The 17927-nt window shown below is 41.6% G+C and overlaps 1 protein-coding gene across 7 annotated transcripts in view; it reads left to right on the top strand.

Moving 5' to 3' along the window:
- SRPK2 (SRSF protein kinase 2) overlaps positions 1-17927 on the top strand; it is an 88242-nt gene that overhangs the window by 18527 nt on the left and 51788 nt on the right. Inside the window, exon 2 of one of the 7 annotated variants that reach the window (XM_028747460.2) lies at positions 14564-14627. The exons of the other annotated variants lie outside the window; for them this stretch is intronic. Within the exon in view, the coding sequence (XP_028603293.1) occupies positions 14590-14627 (38 nt within the window). The 5' untranslated portion in view covers positions 14564-14589. The remainder of the gene's footprint in view (positions 1-14563; positions 14628-17927) is intronic. 7 annotated transcript variants of the gene reach the window in all.

Below are 17927 nucleotides of genomic sequence, written 5' to 3'. Positions count from 1 at the left end.
CCTCGTACCTACGGGACCGCCTCTCCCGTTATGCCCCACGGAGAGCCTCAAGGTCCATAAATAGCAACACCCTAGTGGTCCCGAGCCCTAAGGAAGTTAGATTAGCCTCAACCAGAGCCAGGGCCTTCTCAACACTGGCTCCAGCCTGGTGGGACGCTCAGCCTCATGAGACCAGGGCCCTGCAGGATCTGATTTCTTTCCGCAGGGTCTATAAGACAAAGTTGTTCCGCCTGGCCTTTGGCTTGGAGCCAATTTGATTCCCTCCCCCTCTTTCTTTTTTTCTTTTCCTTTCTCCTCCTGCGATGAGGCTACATTTTAATATTTTAATGTGTTTTAATTTTGTTTTTAAGTTGTATTCATTCAACTTGTTTTTATTATTGCTTGTTAGCCACCCTGAGCCTGGCCTTGGCTGGGGAGGGCGGGGTATAAATAAAGTTGTTGTTGTTGTTGTTGTTGTTGTTGTTGTTGTTGTTGTTGTTGTTATTATTACTACTACTACTATTCATTACTGGAACAAATCCAGAGATACCCCCTCCCCAAAATAAATATGTTTTAGGAATTTTACTTCTCTTATATGAACTTCCCCTTGCATGCTGAGTTCCAGAATTCCTCTTACTCTCTTCTGATCAAAGGTAGGAAACAGGCAAGACACCCTATGTTAAAGGTATCATTGCCTTTGACATCAGTGGAGCTTGCTGAATCCATAAAATAACTTTTAAAGAGACCTTCCATAAGGATGTAGCCGAACAATGACAGAGAAATGATATAGAGCTAGACTCACCAATATTAATACAATGCTCCAATTCATACAGAAATCAATAACCTTAGGGTAGCTTTAATACATATGCAAAAAGCCTTCATGTGGGGGCCTACATCTTCAATAACTGCCCCCAGCACCTTCTGATGTCACAATATGTCCAGTGAACAAAAGGGTGGTTTGTCAGTTAAGTATTCAGGCAAGGTAGTAAGTTCAGGAAGAATTCACATGGTTACAGAACAGTGAGAGAGAAAATACATGGAAAGAGGGAGGAAGATCGAAGGAAGACATGGCTGGGGAGAAGGACACCCACAACAATACAGAAGCACGTTGACTCCTCAGAGCCCAGGAATCATGGAAAATTCACAAAACAGCTCTGTATTCCTTGATATGTTCTTAGGTAAAGCTAATTATCATTATCAAAACGTATTTCATCAGCAACAAGGAATTAAACTCTCCCAAGTTCTCCTAGAACCTCACTACCTATTACCGGTACATATGTTTCTCCATCTGGAGATAACCTTGGATGCTGATCTAGTTACTTTTTTTAGCTCTTACAGACATTTAAATGCTTTATTCTGTGCTTGTTACTCTTCACTATTGAAAGAATGGTTCATGCATGCACACGTTAATCATTTGGGTGGTGAATTATATGTGTAAATGAGCTATCAAAGTTCAGACACGATTATAAATTTGTATAGCCCCATGTTCGCAGCCTTTCCCAAAAACCCACAAGAACCCTGTTGGATCAGACCAAGACTCTACTTAGTGTAGTATTCAGTTTCCAACAGTGGAAGCTACTTATGACCACTGATGTAGTGAATTTCTGTCACTGCTGCTAGTTTATGTCTGAATTTTGTTTTATGCTGCTTTAGCTTTACTGTTTAATTGTGGTTTAGATCAGGGGTAGCCAATTGGATGGTTTCCATGTGTTTTGGAGTATGTTTCCTGTAACTCCTTAGCATTAGCTATGCTGGCTGGGACTGATGGATCTTAGAAGGGCACCACGTTGGCTGCTTTGGTTTACATTGTGTATATTCTGGAACTTGCATGTTAAGGGTAGATCCTCCCACTATTATTTTTATTTATTTGTGCATTCAATTGCTTTCCCAACCCTTCCTCTTAAAGTAGCTCAGGGGAGCAAGCAGTGAAACAGTGAAACTATACAAAGAAAAACAAACAGTAAATCAAACATTTTTTTTTTAAATGCACCTCAGTGCCATGTTGCATGGAGCTGCATTATAAACAAGTGACTTAAAGTGTGGTATTCCATACATTGGACTTTTGCACCAGCTTGCAAATGCATTAGCTTTTGCACCAGCTTGCAAATGCAAGAGGCTGTAATGTGGATCCAGTCCTTGAGATCAATGCTTTGTCTTCTATCTTGGTTATGTCTATTAGGTACTGTTCCAGTTTGAAGGGCAGGGAACAGGAAGTGGTTCCTGGGATGGTGGTGACACTGGGAAAGAGAAGTGAGGGTTCTGAAAGGATCCTAGAGCTCTCCTACCTCCTTTCTAAAGCTGGAAAAGTGCTAAGTAGCCTTTGGGAAAGAGGTGAGAGGACTCTGGACCTGTCAGAGCCTTGATGCCTCCTTCCCAATGCCACCACCATCCCAGGAACCACTATTTCCTGTTCCCTGCCATGTCTGGGGCTACCAAAAAAAGGCCATGTGAGGTTGGACCACCCTGTTTTATTATATGACATGAACGTGACAGCCTATGTCCCCATAAGTAAACCCTACTTTTTTCATTGTGTTACTCCTAAGTAAGTTTGTTTAGGAATGCAGCCATAGTCTTGGAAACCAATAATAATTTCTCTTGGGTCTTCATTCTGCTTGAAGGAGAAATGAGAACACATAGGGGCTAGGCCAACCAATGTTAATGCAAGCATTGCGTTCTGTCTCTTTTCCCTGCATGCATCACCTGAATTTTATTCTGAAAGAAGCCACAATTCGTTCACATGAGCAGCCTTATCCATATGGCATTGTGCTCTGTACCTATTCATTCTCAGCATAGTCATAGAATCATAGAATCATAGAGTTGGAATAGACCACAAGGGCCATCGAGTCCAACCCCCTGCCAAGCAGGAAACACCATCAGAGCACTCCTGACATATGGTTGTCAAGCCTCTGCTTAAAGACCTCCAAAGAAGGAGACTCCACCACACTCCTTGGCAGCAAATTCCACTGTCGAACAGCTCTTACTGTCAGGAAGTTCTTCCTAATGTTTAGGTGGAATCTTCTTTCTTGTAGTTTGGATCCATTGCTCCGTGTCTGCTTCTCTGGAGCAGCAGAAAACAACCTTTCTCCCTCCTCTATATGACATCCTTTTATATATTTGAACATGGCTATCATATAATAATAATAATAATAATAATAATAATAATAATAATAATAATAATAATTTATTATTTATACCCCGCCCATCTGGCTGGGCCTCCCCAGCCACTCTGGGCGGCTTCCATAAAAACCACAAATACAGTAAAATATCACACGTTAAAAACTTCCCTGAACAGGGCTGCCTTAAGATGTCTTCTGAATGTCAGGTAGTTGTTTATCGCTTTGACATCTGCTGGAAGGGCGTTCCACAGGGCGGGCGCCACTACCGAGAAGGCCCTCTGCCTGGTTCCCTGTAGCTTTGCTTCTCGCAATGAGGGAACCGCCAGAAGGCCCTCGGCACTGGACCTCAGCGTCCGGGCAGAATGATGGGGGTGGAGACGCTCCTTCAGGTATACTGGACCGAGGCCGTTTAGGGCTTTAAAGGTCAGCACCAACACTTTGAATTGTGCTCGGAAACGTACTGGGAGCCAATGTAGGTCCTTCAAGACCGGTGTTATATGGTCTCGGCGGCCGCCCCCAGTCACCAGTCTAGCTGCCGCATTCTGGATTAGTTGTAGTTTCCGAGTCACCTTCAAAGGTAGCCCCACGTAGAGTGCATTGCAGTAGTCCAAGCGGGAGATAACCAGAGCATGTACCACTCTGGTGAGACAGTCTGCAGGCAGATAGGGTCTCAGCCTACGTACCAGATGGAGCTGGTAAACAGCTGCCCTGGACACAGATTTGACCTGTGCCTCCATGGACAGCTGTGAGTCCAGAATGACTCCCAGGCTGCGCACCTGGTCCTTCAGGGGCACAGTTACCCCATTCAGGACCAGGGAATCCTCCACACCTGCCCGCGTCCTGTCCCCCAAAAACAGTACTTCTGTCTTGTCAGGATTCAACCTCAATCTGTTAGCCGCCATCCAACCTCCAACCGCCTCCAGGCACTCACACAGGACCTTCACTGCCTTCACTGGTTCTGATTTAAAAGAGAGGTAGAGCTGGGTATCATCTGCATACTGATGAACACCCAGCCCAAATCCCCTGATGATCTCTCCCAGCGGCTTCATGTAGATGTTGAAAAGCATGGGGGAGAGGACCGAACCCTGAGGCACCCCACAAGTGAGGGCCCAGGGGTCTGAACACTCATCCCCCCCCCACCACTTTCTGAACCCGGCCCCTTAACCTCCTCTTCTCCAGGCTAAACATGCCCAGCTCCCTTAGCTGTTCCTCATAAGGCATCGTTTCCAGGCCTTTGACCATTTTGGTTGCCCTCCTCTGGACACGTTCCAGTTTGTCAGTGTCCTTCTCCTTAGATTTAACTTGTGCTTCACAACATTGTTCTTATCACAAACTTTTTTGAATTGTTTTCTGCACCCAAGTGTTTGACTTACCAATAGATCTCAATTTTACTCAAGAGCTCCATAATTAGCATTATTTTCCTCATCCATTTTTAAGGTGCTTCAGTAAGAAAATGAGCATGATTGTGACAGGCTAACCTCTGCTTATTTCTACCTTTGCCAACTCTAAAAACGTGTGGATCTTATCTAATGATAAATGCTTTTAGTAAAAGCAGTCGCTTCTTCATCTATTCCATATTGCTTCAGGATATACCTTTTTGGAAGTTGGAATGCTTCTTTCCAACATGTTATTTTCTTCTTTATTTTTCTGTATCTGTTCCTTAAATATCAGTGCCCCTTCTCTTTAGATTGTTTTAGCTGAATGTGTTACAGAACCATAAACAGCACCTTACAAAAAATGAGTCACCATCACCTTTTCCTTGTGGATAAGTCCTTATTTTCAGATCTTATTGCAGAAACTGTTAAGCATGTAAGAAACTTCTGGGTGTGATATGTATGAGGTGTATTTAAAAATAAATAAATCATGATCTTGATAATTTGCTAAATGCTTATTTTGAAGTTTTAACTTTCTAATTTCCCCCCGATTCTGTTGGAGTTGTGGACCATTATCTAGCCAAAATTGAATACCCTTAAATTCTAAGCATACTCACCTGGGCTTGAAGCCCATTAAATTGTGGTATTTCCAAGTAAACATGAATCATAGAATTGTAGAGTTGGAAGGGACCCCAAGGGTCATGTAGACCAACCCCCTGCAATGCAGGAATTTCAACACACAGTCCCCCATCCAATTTGAAACCATGCCAAATGCTGCTTAGCTTTGCAAACATGCTAGCAGTTTTATTGCTGCACCACTAGGGTTATTATGGTTGTGATTGTGCTGATTCCAAGTGGAGAGGCGAGGTGAGAATTAAATAGATGAGATTTTAAAGAGTTTTAGGTGAACCATGCAAATTGTTTGCGACTCCAAGCAACTGCTACCTCATATCTAGCTGAACCACCAAAACACTAGCTGCAAATTTTCCTCTGGCATTTTCTTGCTATTAAAAAAATAGTTTTAATTAAAAAGGGTAGCTAAGATCAGGAAGTCTATAATGAGATGATATAATTATGAACTCAATATACACAGGGTTTTTTTAAAGTTTTTTTTCCTTCTTCTTTTACTTCTTAAACATTCTGTTTGGGTTAACTATGCATAATCAATTGCTTAAGAGGAATAACAAGGACTATACAAAATGCCCTGTGGGTTTGCTCCAGTTACAGTTTTTGGTCTGCGTACTAGAGAAGCTAAACCAGAGAGGCAGAGGCAGGATGCAACCCAAAGCTCTTGGGAGGTGAAGGGCAAATTAGTTTTTCCGCATGGAAAAATGTCTCAAACTTTTATGACATTTCAGTGTCGTATTAAGCCAGCATACATGTGTTGCCACTTTTTGTAGTTAATTCAAATGAAGAATAATTTTGTAGCAGCCAGGCTTGTGATCCAAAGAAACATCTGCTTCCAAGAAAACATTGACACTGTCAGATATTTCCTATTTGTTTATCTAAATAGTATTTATTAATTAATTTATTAAATTTCTATACTGCCCTTCATCCAAGGAACAAAGGGTGGTTTACAATATAAAAACAAAACATACATACCATAGGAACAAACAATGTTCAATGTTCATAGGAACAAACAAAAGTTTTAATTAGCCAAAGCCTGCAAGAATAGGAATGTTTTCTTTCTGGAGGTTGTTTATGTGTTCTTCTTGTAACTTGTTTTTCCCCCTCTCCAGAGTGGAGAATAGGAACGTTTGCCTGTTTAATGTTTAATATATATATTTTTAGGTAAAGTACTTACTACTTACTTACTACTTACCTTTCCCGCCCCGACCTGGCCACAGTGATCCATGCGACGGTCATCTCCAGGCTTGACTACTGTAATTCGCTCTACGCGGGGCTGCCCTTGAAGCTGACCCAGAAACTCCAGCGGGTGCAGAATGCTGCAGCGAGGCTCCTCACGGGGTCTCTGCCATGGGAGCATATTCACCCAGTGCTTTTCAAGCTGCACTGGCTCCCGGTGGAGTACAGGGTCAGATTTAAGGTGCTGCTTTTGACCTTTAAAGCCCTTCATGGCCTAGGACCCTCGTACCTACAGGACCGCCTCTCCCGGTATGCCCCATGGAGAGCCTCAAGGTCCATAAATAGCAACACCCTAGTGGTCCCGGGCCCTAAGGAAGTTAGATTGGCTTCAACCAGAGCCAGGGCCTTTTCAACTCTGGCTCCGGTCTGGTGGAACGCTCTGCCTCATGAGACCAGGGCCCTGTGGGATCTGATTTCTTTCCGCAGGGCCTGTAAGACAGAGTTGTTCCGCCTGGCCTTTGGCTTGGAGCCAATTTGATTCCCTCCCCCTCTTTCTTTTTTCTTTTCCTTCTCCTCCTGTGATGAGGCTACATTTTAATATTTTAATGTTTCAATATTTTAATGTTGTATTGTTAATTTTGTTTTTAAGTTGTAATCATTTAACTTGTTTTTATTATTGCTTGTAAGCTGCTCTGAGCCCGGCCTTGGCTGGGGAGGGCGGGGTATAAATAAAAATTATTATTATTATTATTATTATTAATGCTGTTGGGAGCTTTCTGTGGCCATTTCCTGTTTGATTTGTGGTCTCATGTATAAACAGAAGCTGCAAAACAGGTCCAGGCATGGTTATCAGTCATTATTTTTTAACAGCCTGCTGGAAATCCTAATTCCACTACAATATGCCATGCAGCAATAAAACTAGGTAGACCTTATTGTCAGAAGCAAAAGCCAAACCCACAACTTCATATGCAGAGTTTGGTTTGTACTAGAAAATGTACATATATTTTTGTATCTGAATTTTATTAAAAGTCATATAATTACTGTACAAAAGGCCAGAACGATGACTTTACATTAAAAAAGTGAATCTGCAGCAAAACGTTGCTGTGTAGAATGCTGCTACTCAAGTTTATGTCTGTCAGTATTTCATGTCCACTGAGTGTTTTCAGTGCTCGCTGTGGTGTTTGGGGCAGGAGTTGTACTTCTACAAACCAGGTTTCCTTGTGTCTTCTGATACCTATGCAGCGATACATTGGAATAAACCCTGTTAAATCAGTGGGGTTTTCTTCAGAGTCAATATGCACAGGATCCCAATCAACCTGTTTCTAATTTAAGGGAGCTTGCTGATTAGGAACATAAGAATCAATGTTGCTGATCAGACCAGAGACCCTCCAGATGATAATAGACTCCAGCTGCTATCAACCCTAGCCAGCATGGTTGATTTATTCTTGAGAATGATGAGAGCAACAAATCAAGAGCCTTAGTCCTACCTTCACAGTGGCCAACCAGATGTCTATGGGAAGCCCATGAGCAGGACATTTGTATAAAGTAGACCTAATATTTGCAGATAACCTGCAAATAATCTACCATAGTCAATGCTACTGTTCAGAGATTTAGGCTTTTTCCTTGTGGTTGCTTATTTGGGAGCAAGTACCATTAAACAAGACCCTGATGTTGGGAAAGATGGAGGGCACAAGGAGAAGGGGACGACAGAGGACGAGATGGTTGGATAGTGTTCTCAAAGCTACCAGCATGAGTTTGACCAAACTGCGGGGGGCAGTGGAAGACAGAAATGCCTGGCGTGCTCTGGTCCATGGGGTCACGAAGAGTCGGACACGACTAAACGACTAAACAACAACAACAAACCATTAAACTCATCTGGGTATCCAGTTGTACAATTGAACTGTATGTGAATTAAAAATCTACACTAGATTTGTTATTCAGGAATTATTCAGGACACCAGCTAAGTGGCATGCTATAGCCCTCCTGATAACTTTTTGGCTGTCCCCTGTGCCAGACATGCAGGCAGCTTCTTGTAGTGGGTTGCTCTTCTAAAGAGCATTATGGGTGAGCAACCATATGTGTTCTGTGACACTTCATTCTCAGGGTTTTGCTTCCTGCCAGCCAGTGCTGGGATAAATGGCACAACCTGTCTCCTAAGAGGACCCATCTCAACTCGGAGCATGCTGCAAAACCCTCAGTTATAATATATAACTTATACTTATAATATATATGGCTTTGTAGTCTCAGATTATGCTGAAAAAATAGCTTCCATCAGCATTTTGTATAACAATCAACCACTTTCAAACTATTTTCTGCTATTCACTGATATTCCTATTGTTGTTTAGTCGTTTAGTCGTGTCCGACTCTTCGTGACCCCATGGACCAGAGCACGCCAGGCACCTCTGTCCTCCACTACCTCCCGCAGTTTGGTCAAACTCATGCTGGTAACCTCGAAAACACTATCCAACCATCTCGTCCTCTGTCGCCCCCTTCTCCTTGTGCCCTCCATCTTTCCCAACATCAGTGTCTTCTCCAGGGAGTCTTCTCTTCTCATGAGGTGGCCAAAGTACTGGAGCCTCAGCTTCACGATCTGTCCTTCCAGTGAGCACTCAGGGCTGATTTCCTTAAGAATGGATGTGTTTGATCTTCTTGCAGTCCATGGGACTCTCAAGAGTCTCCTCCAGCACCATAATTCAAAAGCATCAATTCTTCGGCGATCAGCCTTCTTTATGGTCCAGCTCTCACTTCCGTACATCACTACCGGGAAAACCATGGTTTTAACTATACGGACCTTTGTTGGCAAGGTGACGTATCGCAAATAGTACAATTTGTAGAGTATTCATAATCTACAATATATATTCATTTATCTCATTCTCTATTTGGACTCTTAAAAGCAGTCACACTGTATATTAAACCATATAACATGTTTTAGTTCAGTATTTAATGGATTCAAATAATCATTGCAGAAGGTAGTAGCTTGTAAAGTAACAACTTGAGTTCAACCACTGATAGGGTACATAAGACTTTGACTTCTTTTGGTGTCCTCTTGAATGATAGCTGCAGTTTGAGTTGTTTCAGGAAGTGTGAATTTCTCCCCTACTCTTTAAGATATCTCAATGCTTTCTTCTTTTTTATTTTTTAAATGCATCCTAAAACCTTTTCAACCTATCTCTGAAAACTTATGTTACCAGTCTTTCTTTCTTGGTTCTCCTACTGTTAGATTGTTCTACCTTGACCTTGAGACTGAAAACTGGTTTATTATATGCATGTTACTACTAGGTAAATAAAATGCCTTTGTAGGTTTCCAGTATATATGTATACTGGGACTAAGGAGCAAGTTATAGGTATTACTTGTTCTACAGTAGTTAAGTGTTGCTCTGGGGGTGTTTAGATGATATGATCAGTAATGATCTAGAGTTAGGGATGAGCAATAAATTTGCCAGGTTTTATGATCCCCCCAAATTGTTCAGGGTTGTTGGGGAAAAAAAGAGATTGTGAGGAGGTGAATGGGCAGTAAAATGACAAATGAGATTCAGTGTAAACAAGTGTAAAGCGTTGCACACTGTGTGTGTGTGTGTGTGTGTGTGTGTGGTGAAGATCCTCACTTCACATATACACTTGTGGGGTCTGAACTGGGGGTGACTGACCAGAAACAGGACCTTGGGGTCATAGTGGATAGCTCAATGTAGTTGGAACAGCTGTGAAAAAGGTGAATTCCATGTTAGGGATCATTAGGAAAGCGATTGAAAATAGACCTGCCAATATAATAATGCTGCGATAAAAAAATCTATGTTAAGACCACTCTTGGGAATGTCTCATCTCAAAAGGACATTGGAAAGTTGGGCAGAGTTCAGAAAAGGGCAACCTAATTTGCAGTGGAACAACTTTCTTGGGAGTAAAATTTAAAACATTTGGGTTGTTTTCTAATAGAAAAAGGCAAATAACATGGTTGAGGTGTAAGATTATGCATGCTGTGAAGAAAGTGGATAGGGAGATGTATTTTCTCCCTTTTTCATAAAACTAGAACCTGAGGCCATCCAATAAAGCTTAATTCTGTAAGATTCGGATGAGGCAAAGTATTTCTTCACACAGTACATAGCAAAAGTATGGAATTCATTCCCATAACATGAACTTAGGTCCACCAACCTGGATGGCTTTAAAAGAGGATGAGCCTACCAGACACTTCTAGCTACGATGGCTATATTCTGTCTTGGCTTTTGGAGGCATTATGGTGCTAAATGCCAGTTTCTGGGTATCACTAGTGGGGGAAATGCTTTTAAACAGGACCTGCTTATAGTCTTCCCACAAGCTTCTGATTGGCTGCTGTGAGAACAGAATGCTCGACTAGCTGGGCCCTTGATCTGATCCAATGGGGTCTCCGTATGCTCATACTTTTATTAGGTTAGAAATCCATCTTTGAACAGCAGTTCTTAGATTAGGGGAGGGCAGACTTCCAGGGCCTGCTTTGTGTGGTGTTAAACCCTCAAGAGCCATCAACTGGGCCGAGGCACAAAATAAATTAAAGAACAGCATGCCAATGAGCAGCTGCTGAGATCAGGAATTTGTTTTGGGTACCAGAACTGAGCTCACAGTCTACCTCAGACAAGTCCATTCCTGGTTGCCTTCTTTATTTCAGCATTCTTAATTTAACGGGAAAGGCCATTTTGTTGCTGCCATGGTTAAACAATTGGTGGCTCAGAAAACCTTTCTGATCTACTGCTAATCACCAGTAGATTCAGATCTACCTTTTGTGCATCCCTGATCTATATGACTGAAGGAATGGCTACATATTTGTAACCGCTCTTTTCCAAGTTGTTTTGCTTTGTTCACACATTCTCTCCATTTTGCTTTCTTAATCCTAGGATTAGAGGGTGATATCCAGCGCTGAAATCAGTAGATCTACTCCGAGTATGACTACTGTTAGATATTGCCCAAAGAGCTGGAGCGAAACGAATAAATCTCTCAGTCATATTCTCTGCTCTAAGCCAGGTTATCCAATACAAAAGCATTCCAAACAAGACTTTTGGATAATTTCTGAAAGAGAATCCATGGTTCCTTGACTGCTGGGATAGCTCAATCCGTAGAGCATGAGACTCTTAATCTCAGGGTCATGGTTTGTGTTTATGCATTGCAGGGGTTTGGACTAGATGATTCTCATGGTCCCTTCGAATTCTATGATTCTATTTTTAGTTGCCCTTGAGGAATAAAATTCAAAATGTGGGTTAAACCACAGAGCCTAGGACTTGCCGATCGCGTGGTCGGCAGTTCGAATCCCCACGACGGGGTGCGCTCCTGTTGCTCGGTCCCAGCGCCTGCCAACCTAGCAGTTCGAAAGCACCCCCGGGTGCAAGTAGATAAATAGGGACCGCTTACCAGCGGGAAGGTAAACGGCGTTTCCGTGTGCGGCTCTGGCTCGCCAGAGCAGCTTCGTCACGCTGGCCACGTGACCCGGAAGTGTCTGCGGACAGCGCTGGCTCCCAGCCTCTAGAGTGAGATGAGCGCACAACCCTAGAGTCTGTCAAGACTGGCCCGTACGGGCAGGGGTACCTTTACCTTTACCTTTTTAAAGGGTAGTTTGTCTTTTACTGAATGGAATAAATTATTATTACCTCTTTATTTCTCCCTCATTTCATCTTCTTAAATATTTTTGAGCTGACAGAATTCTCTCCCCCCCCCCCAACTGGATCAGCAGACTTCATTCATTCAACTTTTCCTTGAGTGGATTGAAGCTAAACCCATATGAGTAGCTTTTCTATTAGTGTTTTCCAGCTGCCTATCATTTTAAATGTAGCACTTGAAAGTGAACACAGTACAGTGGTACCTTGGTTTAAGAACAGCTCAGTTTATGAACTACTTGGATTAAGAACGCTGCAAACCTGGAAGGTGTTTTGGTTTGTGAATTTTGCCTTGGAATAAGAACATGTTTCGCTTCCTGTTGAGTGTGTTCCATTCATAAATTGAGTCCCCCGCTGCTATGGAAATGCACGCCTTGGTTTAAGAACGCTTTGGTTTAAGAACGGACTTCCAGAATGGATTAAGTTCATAAACCAAGGTACCACTGTACTCACAATGAGGCTTGATAGCTGTTGAGTTGAACAGTGCTTTTTGCTGAATCTTCGGAACAGTACTTCTTTGAATGTAATCTAAAATGTCTTTGAACTTTTGCACATCAACAATTAGTTGGTGCCTACTAGATTTCTTAAATTTTCTTTAGAACTGTTGCTACCTAGTCATTTATTCCCCATCTTTGGTCCAAACTGAATCTTACCTTAAACAGATAGGTTACTGTATGAATATTTTTAATTTTTAGAAAAGGGGCTGTGGGGGGAATCAGGATTGGCTTGAAAACTCCCATCCTAATAGATTCCCCTGCCCCGTGGGAGTGATGCTGCCAGTGGCACCAGTAGTGTTCCCTTCTAGACAAAGTAACTTCAGGGTTGCAGAGGGTGTGTGTGTGATTATTTGTTGGGACTACCACACAGGAGAAGATAATGGCCCCGAGCCCTAGAGTCCTAATCCCAATTGTCCTCCCTCAGGCTTCCATTTTAAAAGTAAAAAAGAATTGTGCCATGTCAAACTTATGTGCTTAACATAGGCCACAATCATACCATGCATTTAAAGCTCTTTAAACAGTCGTGGGTTTCCCCAAAGAATTCTGGGAGCTGTAGTTTAAGTGTGCATAGAGCTGTTAAAGGTAAAGGGACCCCTGACCATTAGGTCCAGTTGCGGACGACTCTGGAGTTGCGGCGCTCATCTCGCTTTATTGGCCGAGGGAGCTGGCGTACAGCTTCTGGGTCATGTGGCCAGCATGACTAAGCCGTTTCTGGCGAAATAGAGCAGCGCACGGAAATGCTGTTTACCTTCCTGCCGGAGCGGTACCTATTTATCTACTTGCACTTTGACGTGCTTTCGAACTGCTAGGTTGGCAGGAGCAGGGACCGAGCAACGGGAGCTCACCCCGTTGCGGGGATTCGAACCACCGACCTTCCAATCGGCAAGTCCTAGGCTCTGTGGTTTAGACCACAGTGCCACCTGCGTCGTCTTGGAGCTGTTAGGAGACCCCTATTCCCCTCACAGAGTTCAAGTCCTAGAGGGGTTTAATAAACAATCTCTCTTTGCAAGGAACTCTGGGAATCGCAGCTCTGTAGGTCTCTTAACAGCTCTCACCCCAGTTACAAAATACAACTTCCAGAATTATTTGGGAGAGGCCATGACTGTTCAAAGCGGTATCACACTGCAATAAATGTCTGGTCTCAATGTGGCCATAGTTGGCACTAAGACTGGTTCTCTTCCTCGCTGAAATTCATTTTTAGTTGTTATTTTTCTAGGTATCTAGAATATTGAGATGTTGCTGAATGTTTCAGTATGTTTTGCAGGAAACCTGTTAACATTTGAAGCATATTTCATACATGTTAAGTGTGTAGTTCAATGCTGCAATTTTCATACAGTCGGCATAAAACTAATGAGAAACCGCTTAGAAAATAGAACATTTGAAAACATTAAAAAAATGTATAAGCTTTGATTTTGACATGGAAATCACAGATGGTATGGCAGTCCCCTTCCCCACCCTTCCCAGAAAAGAGAGTAAAATTGATTATCCTTTTAACATCTAGTTGGTGTTCTCAGACAATTTCAGCTTGGGGAAATATAATATGCCAGCCCAGGTCTGAGGGTGTTGCTGTTTGTTGGTTGAGAGCATTAGAAGGGGGAAGCTTCAGATGGGAGAAAATATATCTTTTTACTTTCATGATTTGGTGCCCTATGAATCTGGAAATGCAGGTTACTTAATACTGCTCATATTTCCAATCCATATATTCACATGTAAACACCTTCCTTGTGACAGCGATTCAGTCCCCCTCCCCCAGCCTGGAATCTCTTGCAGCGATGACATATTTCAACAAAAAAGATTTCTTGCTGTCTCGCTGTGTATCTCAATAAACCATTTGTTGGATTTTTCGTAGTAGCTGGAATGTGCCTCTGCATGCAGTCTGTTCTCAGAATCATCTGGCAAATGTCTGCTCAACCTCAAAAGAGGAAACACCCCTCTGTGTAAAAGAAATGGTACTTCCTGCTTTCATAAACAGTCATGTGCATAGTTTAGCAAGGCCTGATGCCTCTGGAGCCTTTTCTTTTATAGCACCATAGAATCTGCCTCTGCAGAAGTACAGTGAATCTTGTGGCTTCGTTTGGAACAAAGGGGATTATTAGGGGGAAGGATCTCTCTCGAATAAGGCATTGGAAAACAAGGGCAGGCAGTCTTTGGTTGTGAATATTTTCTGATTTTTCCAGAAATCAAGCAGAAGATTGAGCTGCTGATGTCAGTTAACTCTGAGAAGTCGTCCTCTTCAGAAAGGTACAGCTACATCTCCTGCATGAACAATTAATGGTGTAGTAATGCTAAGACGCAGTATAGGGTATTTTTCCTGTCAAGTGTGCCAATTGTGTTGATGTATTGCATGCTTGCCATTGTAATCTATTAATTGAATCTGCTGCTGGTTAAGCTTTGCGACAGTGGCAAATGCTTATTATTTCATGTTTTTTTAAAAATGAGGGCTAATCTGTGCAGCATGCAAATCCATAATACATCGTCTGGTACATACGTGTTTATACTGTTGCTGCAGTGTGTGTGTGTGTGTGTGTGTGTTTCCACCCATGAAAGCATCTTGATTTTTAAATCTAGATTGAGAGATGTTGCACGCACACACAAACACACACACACACACACACACACACATGCATATATCAGATAATGTCACTTAAAAATAGGATTGTACTTGAATTTAGGCTAGGAGAAAATAAATTCTGTTAAAAGCAGTATGTTAGGTTGAAAGGGAGTGTCCTTTGCTAATAGCTTAGGAATTGCAAACCTATGAATTAGTCACATTCCGTGTGAGAGATGTGATGCTGCTTCAAGTCTGTGCTAGGAAATGGAGCAGTCACTGCATGCAGTAATGGTTCATGCCTGCAGGTAAGGACAAAATGACTCAGAAGTGTTTTTAGAACAATCATTTTGTCTGTCAATCTGCTTCTAATATCCATTAGTAATTTAATTTTACATTATTTATGTAACCTTTTGGTTTTCTTGGTATGTAGCAGGGGTATCAAACCTGTTCAACCATATTTGCTGTAAGATTAATTTTTGACACTAGAATGTATACTAAATAAATTATGTTTCATATGTAGCAACACTAGTTCTGTTACTAAACCTACATTAATCTTTCCATCTCAGATCTATATTGTGATATCCATTTTTTTTATAGGAGACGATGGCATAATTATTGATTCAGTAAACCTAAATTCTGATTTTATGTTGAATATTCATCAAAATGGGCATAAGAGAGCACAGTTCCAATGCAGTAGATGTATCTCAGCTAATCAGGAGGATATAGGGCATATAATTAAAACAGAACCTCGACTGTATGCTTTGTATAGCTTTACAATAATAGCCATTTAATTGGATTTGTAAATTTTAAAAGGGAGAGCAAGCTACTGTAATCAACCAGGATTGCTTTAATTTTATCATAGAGATGCAAGATATTCACAGCAAAGAAAAATGCATAAAATGGTGTGTGGGGTGGAGTAGGGGATCAAGGAAGGCACATTTTCATTTTGGTGATTTTTTAAAAAAGGTGTATTTTCAGAACTGAGAAATGTAATGAAAGGGTTTAGTCGTTTTGCTGTAGAAATAGAAACTCTGAATTAAAATGCTAATTGGGTTGTGTTCAGCTTTTCCATCCCTAACCTGGTTCTATATGAGCTATAAATGTTATGCCAATAAAATGGAGGTGATGACGTTAGGGAAGAGGATGGAGATGAAAATAGCACAGGCAAAGAATGCCAACTATGATTTTAGGTTTTCTCTTAAAAAGAATGGCACTGATACTGGGGTGAAACCAACGAGAGCATTGTTGTGTTTGATATATATGTGTATATGTAATATATATATATATACACATACATATACATAATGAAGGAGCTGATAGCTCATGCTGTTCAGAAATACATTTTAACTGTGAGATGAAACTGGCATCTAATTGGAATTAATCTTCTTCCTTAATGCATAAATGCACATAATAAGATAGGGAGGAAGTAAATTTAAGGGCAGACATTGTGCTAATGGACCATGAGAAATGTCCTTGATTGGCAAGGAAAGCAACAGCATATATCATAATAAGAATATAAATGAATGTACCGTATAGATATATCTTTACAAACTGTAAATTTTAAAGACCACATTGTGGATTAGCTATGGTCAGACAGGAAGTGCTAGATATTTTAGTCTTTTGATATAATTTCATAGACATGTACTTTATAAAAACCACAGAACTGCAGAAGTATGTCTTTCTTGCATTGCTCCCAATGTAGGGAGAGTTAGTTACACCTAAACGAGACCAACTTTTTCTAGATTGGTCCTGTGTGAGTTAAAAATGTATTTTTTTAAGTTATTGACTACAAGGAGATAATAGTATTTCAGAATCTCTGTGCCATTTTTTAAATAAATTACTTAGGAAATGTAGATTAGCACTATTATTACTATTATTTATTTATTTTGTAGCAGGTAGGAAATCTAAAGTTTGGGATTAGTGTAAAGCGAACATAAGCCCCGAAAGCTGCAAACTCAAATGAAGGTGTGTGGAGACTCTATACAAACTGACAACATCAATAAGGATAATATTTGTGGTCTGTGTGTCAGAACACACATGGAAAACCCTGCTCCTGCACTGAACATCTTCAGAACATTCCAGAGCATGGTTGAGGGACCTGTGGCCCTCTAGACCAGGGCGGTCCAATGGGCCGTGGAGACCTTTTTAGACAACATTTTGATGCGCCCTGTCAAGCTTTCATTTTGCCTACCCAAAGATGGATATGTGAGCTACTGGGCTTTGGGAAGGCAGTGTGAGGGTCATGACAGGGTCCTAGAGTCCCTCCAACTCCTTTCCAAAGCCTAGTTACCGCTTTCCCAGCTTTGGGAAGGATGTGGGAGGGCTCCAGAATGCTGCCAGAGCCTCACTCCTCCTTCCAAAGGCCGGTTATTTGGCTTTTGGAAGGCAGCACAAAAGCTGGGTGGGTGGGTGTCAAATTTTGGCCTTCTCCAAAATTTGACAAGGCAGTGTATGACCCACAGGTTCCATGATGAAGTACTCTTGTGACCCACTTAGTATGAAAAATTGGATGCCCTGCTCTAGATATTGTTGGACTTAACACCCGCCTTCATCCATAACCATGGATCATGGTGTCTGAGGGCCACAGGTCCCTCACCCTTGTTCTAGACCTAGAGCTAAAAATATTTGACTTTTGCACATTCACGACAATTGGACAATGTGTGAAAACCTGTTCATGCTGTTCACACTGCTAGTTTGTGCATACTCTCCATTCTTTCATGTGAACGCTTGCAGTCATTGGTGTTGTTCACACATTTATTTAAACTCTCATGAATTGGAACAGTATACAGATGTCTGACCATACAGTGATGGGGTTTTCCAGAAGTGCCTTTGATGTCCTAAATCAATTGTGTTTTAGGCTCTGATTTAGCACGTCTCGCTTATATTTAGCAAACAAAATGTTAAAATACACCACGTTAATTTTACATGCTGTATAAATATCTCAAAGGTTTTTCTAATAGCTGACGTTGAACTGATATTTTTCATTTGGA

This window comes from Podarcis muralis, chromosome 10 (genome assembly GCF_964188315.1).
Source record: "Podarcis muralis chromosome 10, rPodMur119.hap1.1, whole genome shotgun sequence".
Taxonomy (NCBI): domain Eukaryota; kingdom Metazoa; phylum Chordata; class Lepidosauria; order Squamata; family Lacertidae; genus Podarcis; species Podarcis muralis.
This window is presented reverse-complemented; position numbering and strand designations above follow the sequence as displayed.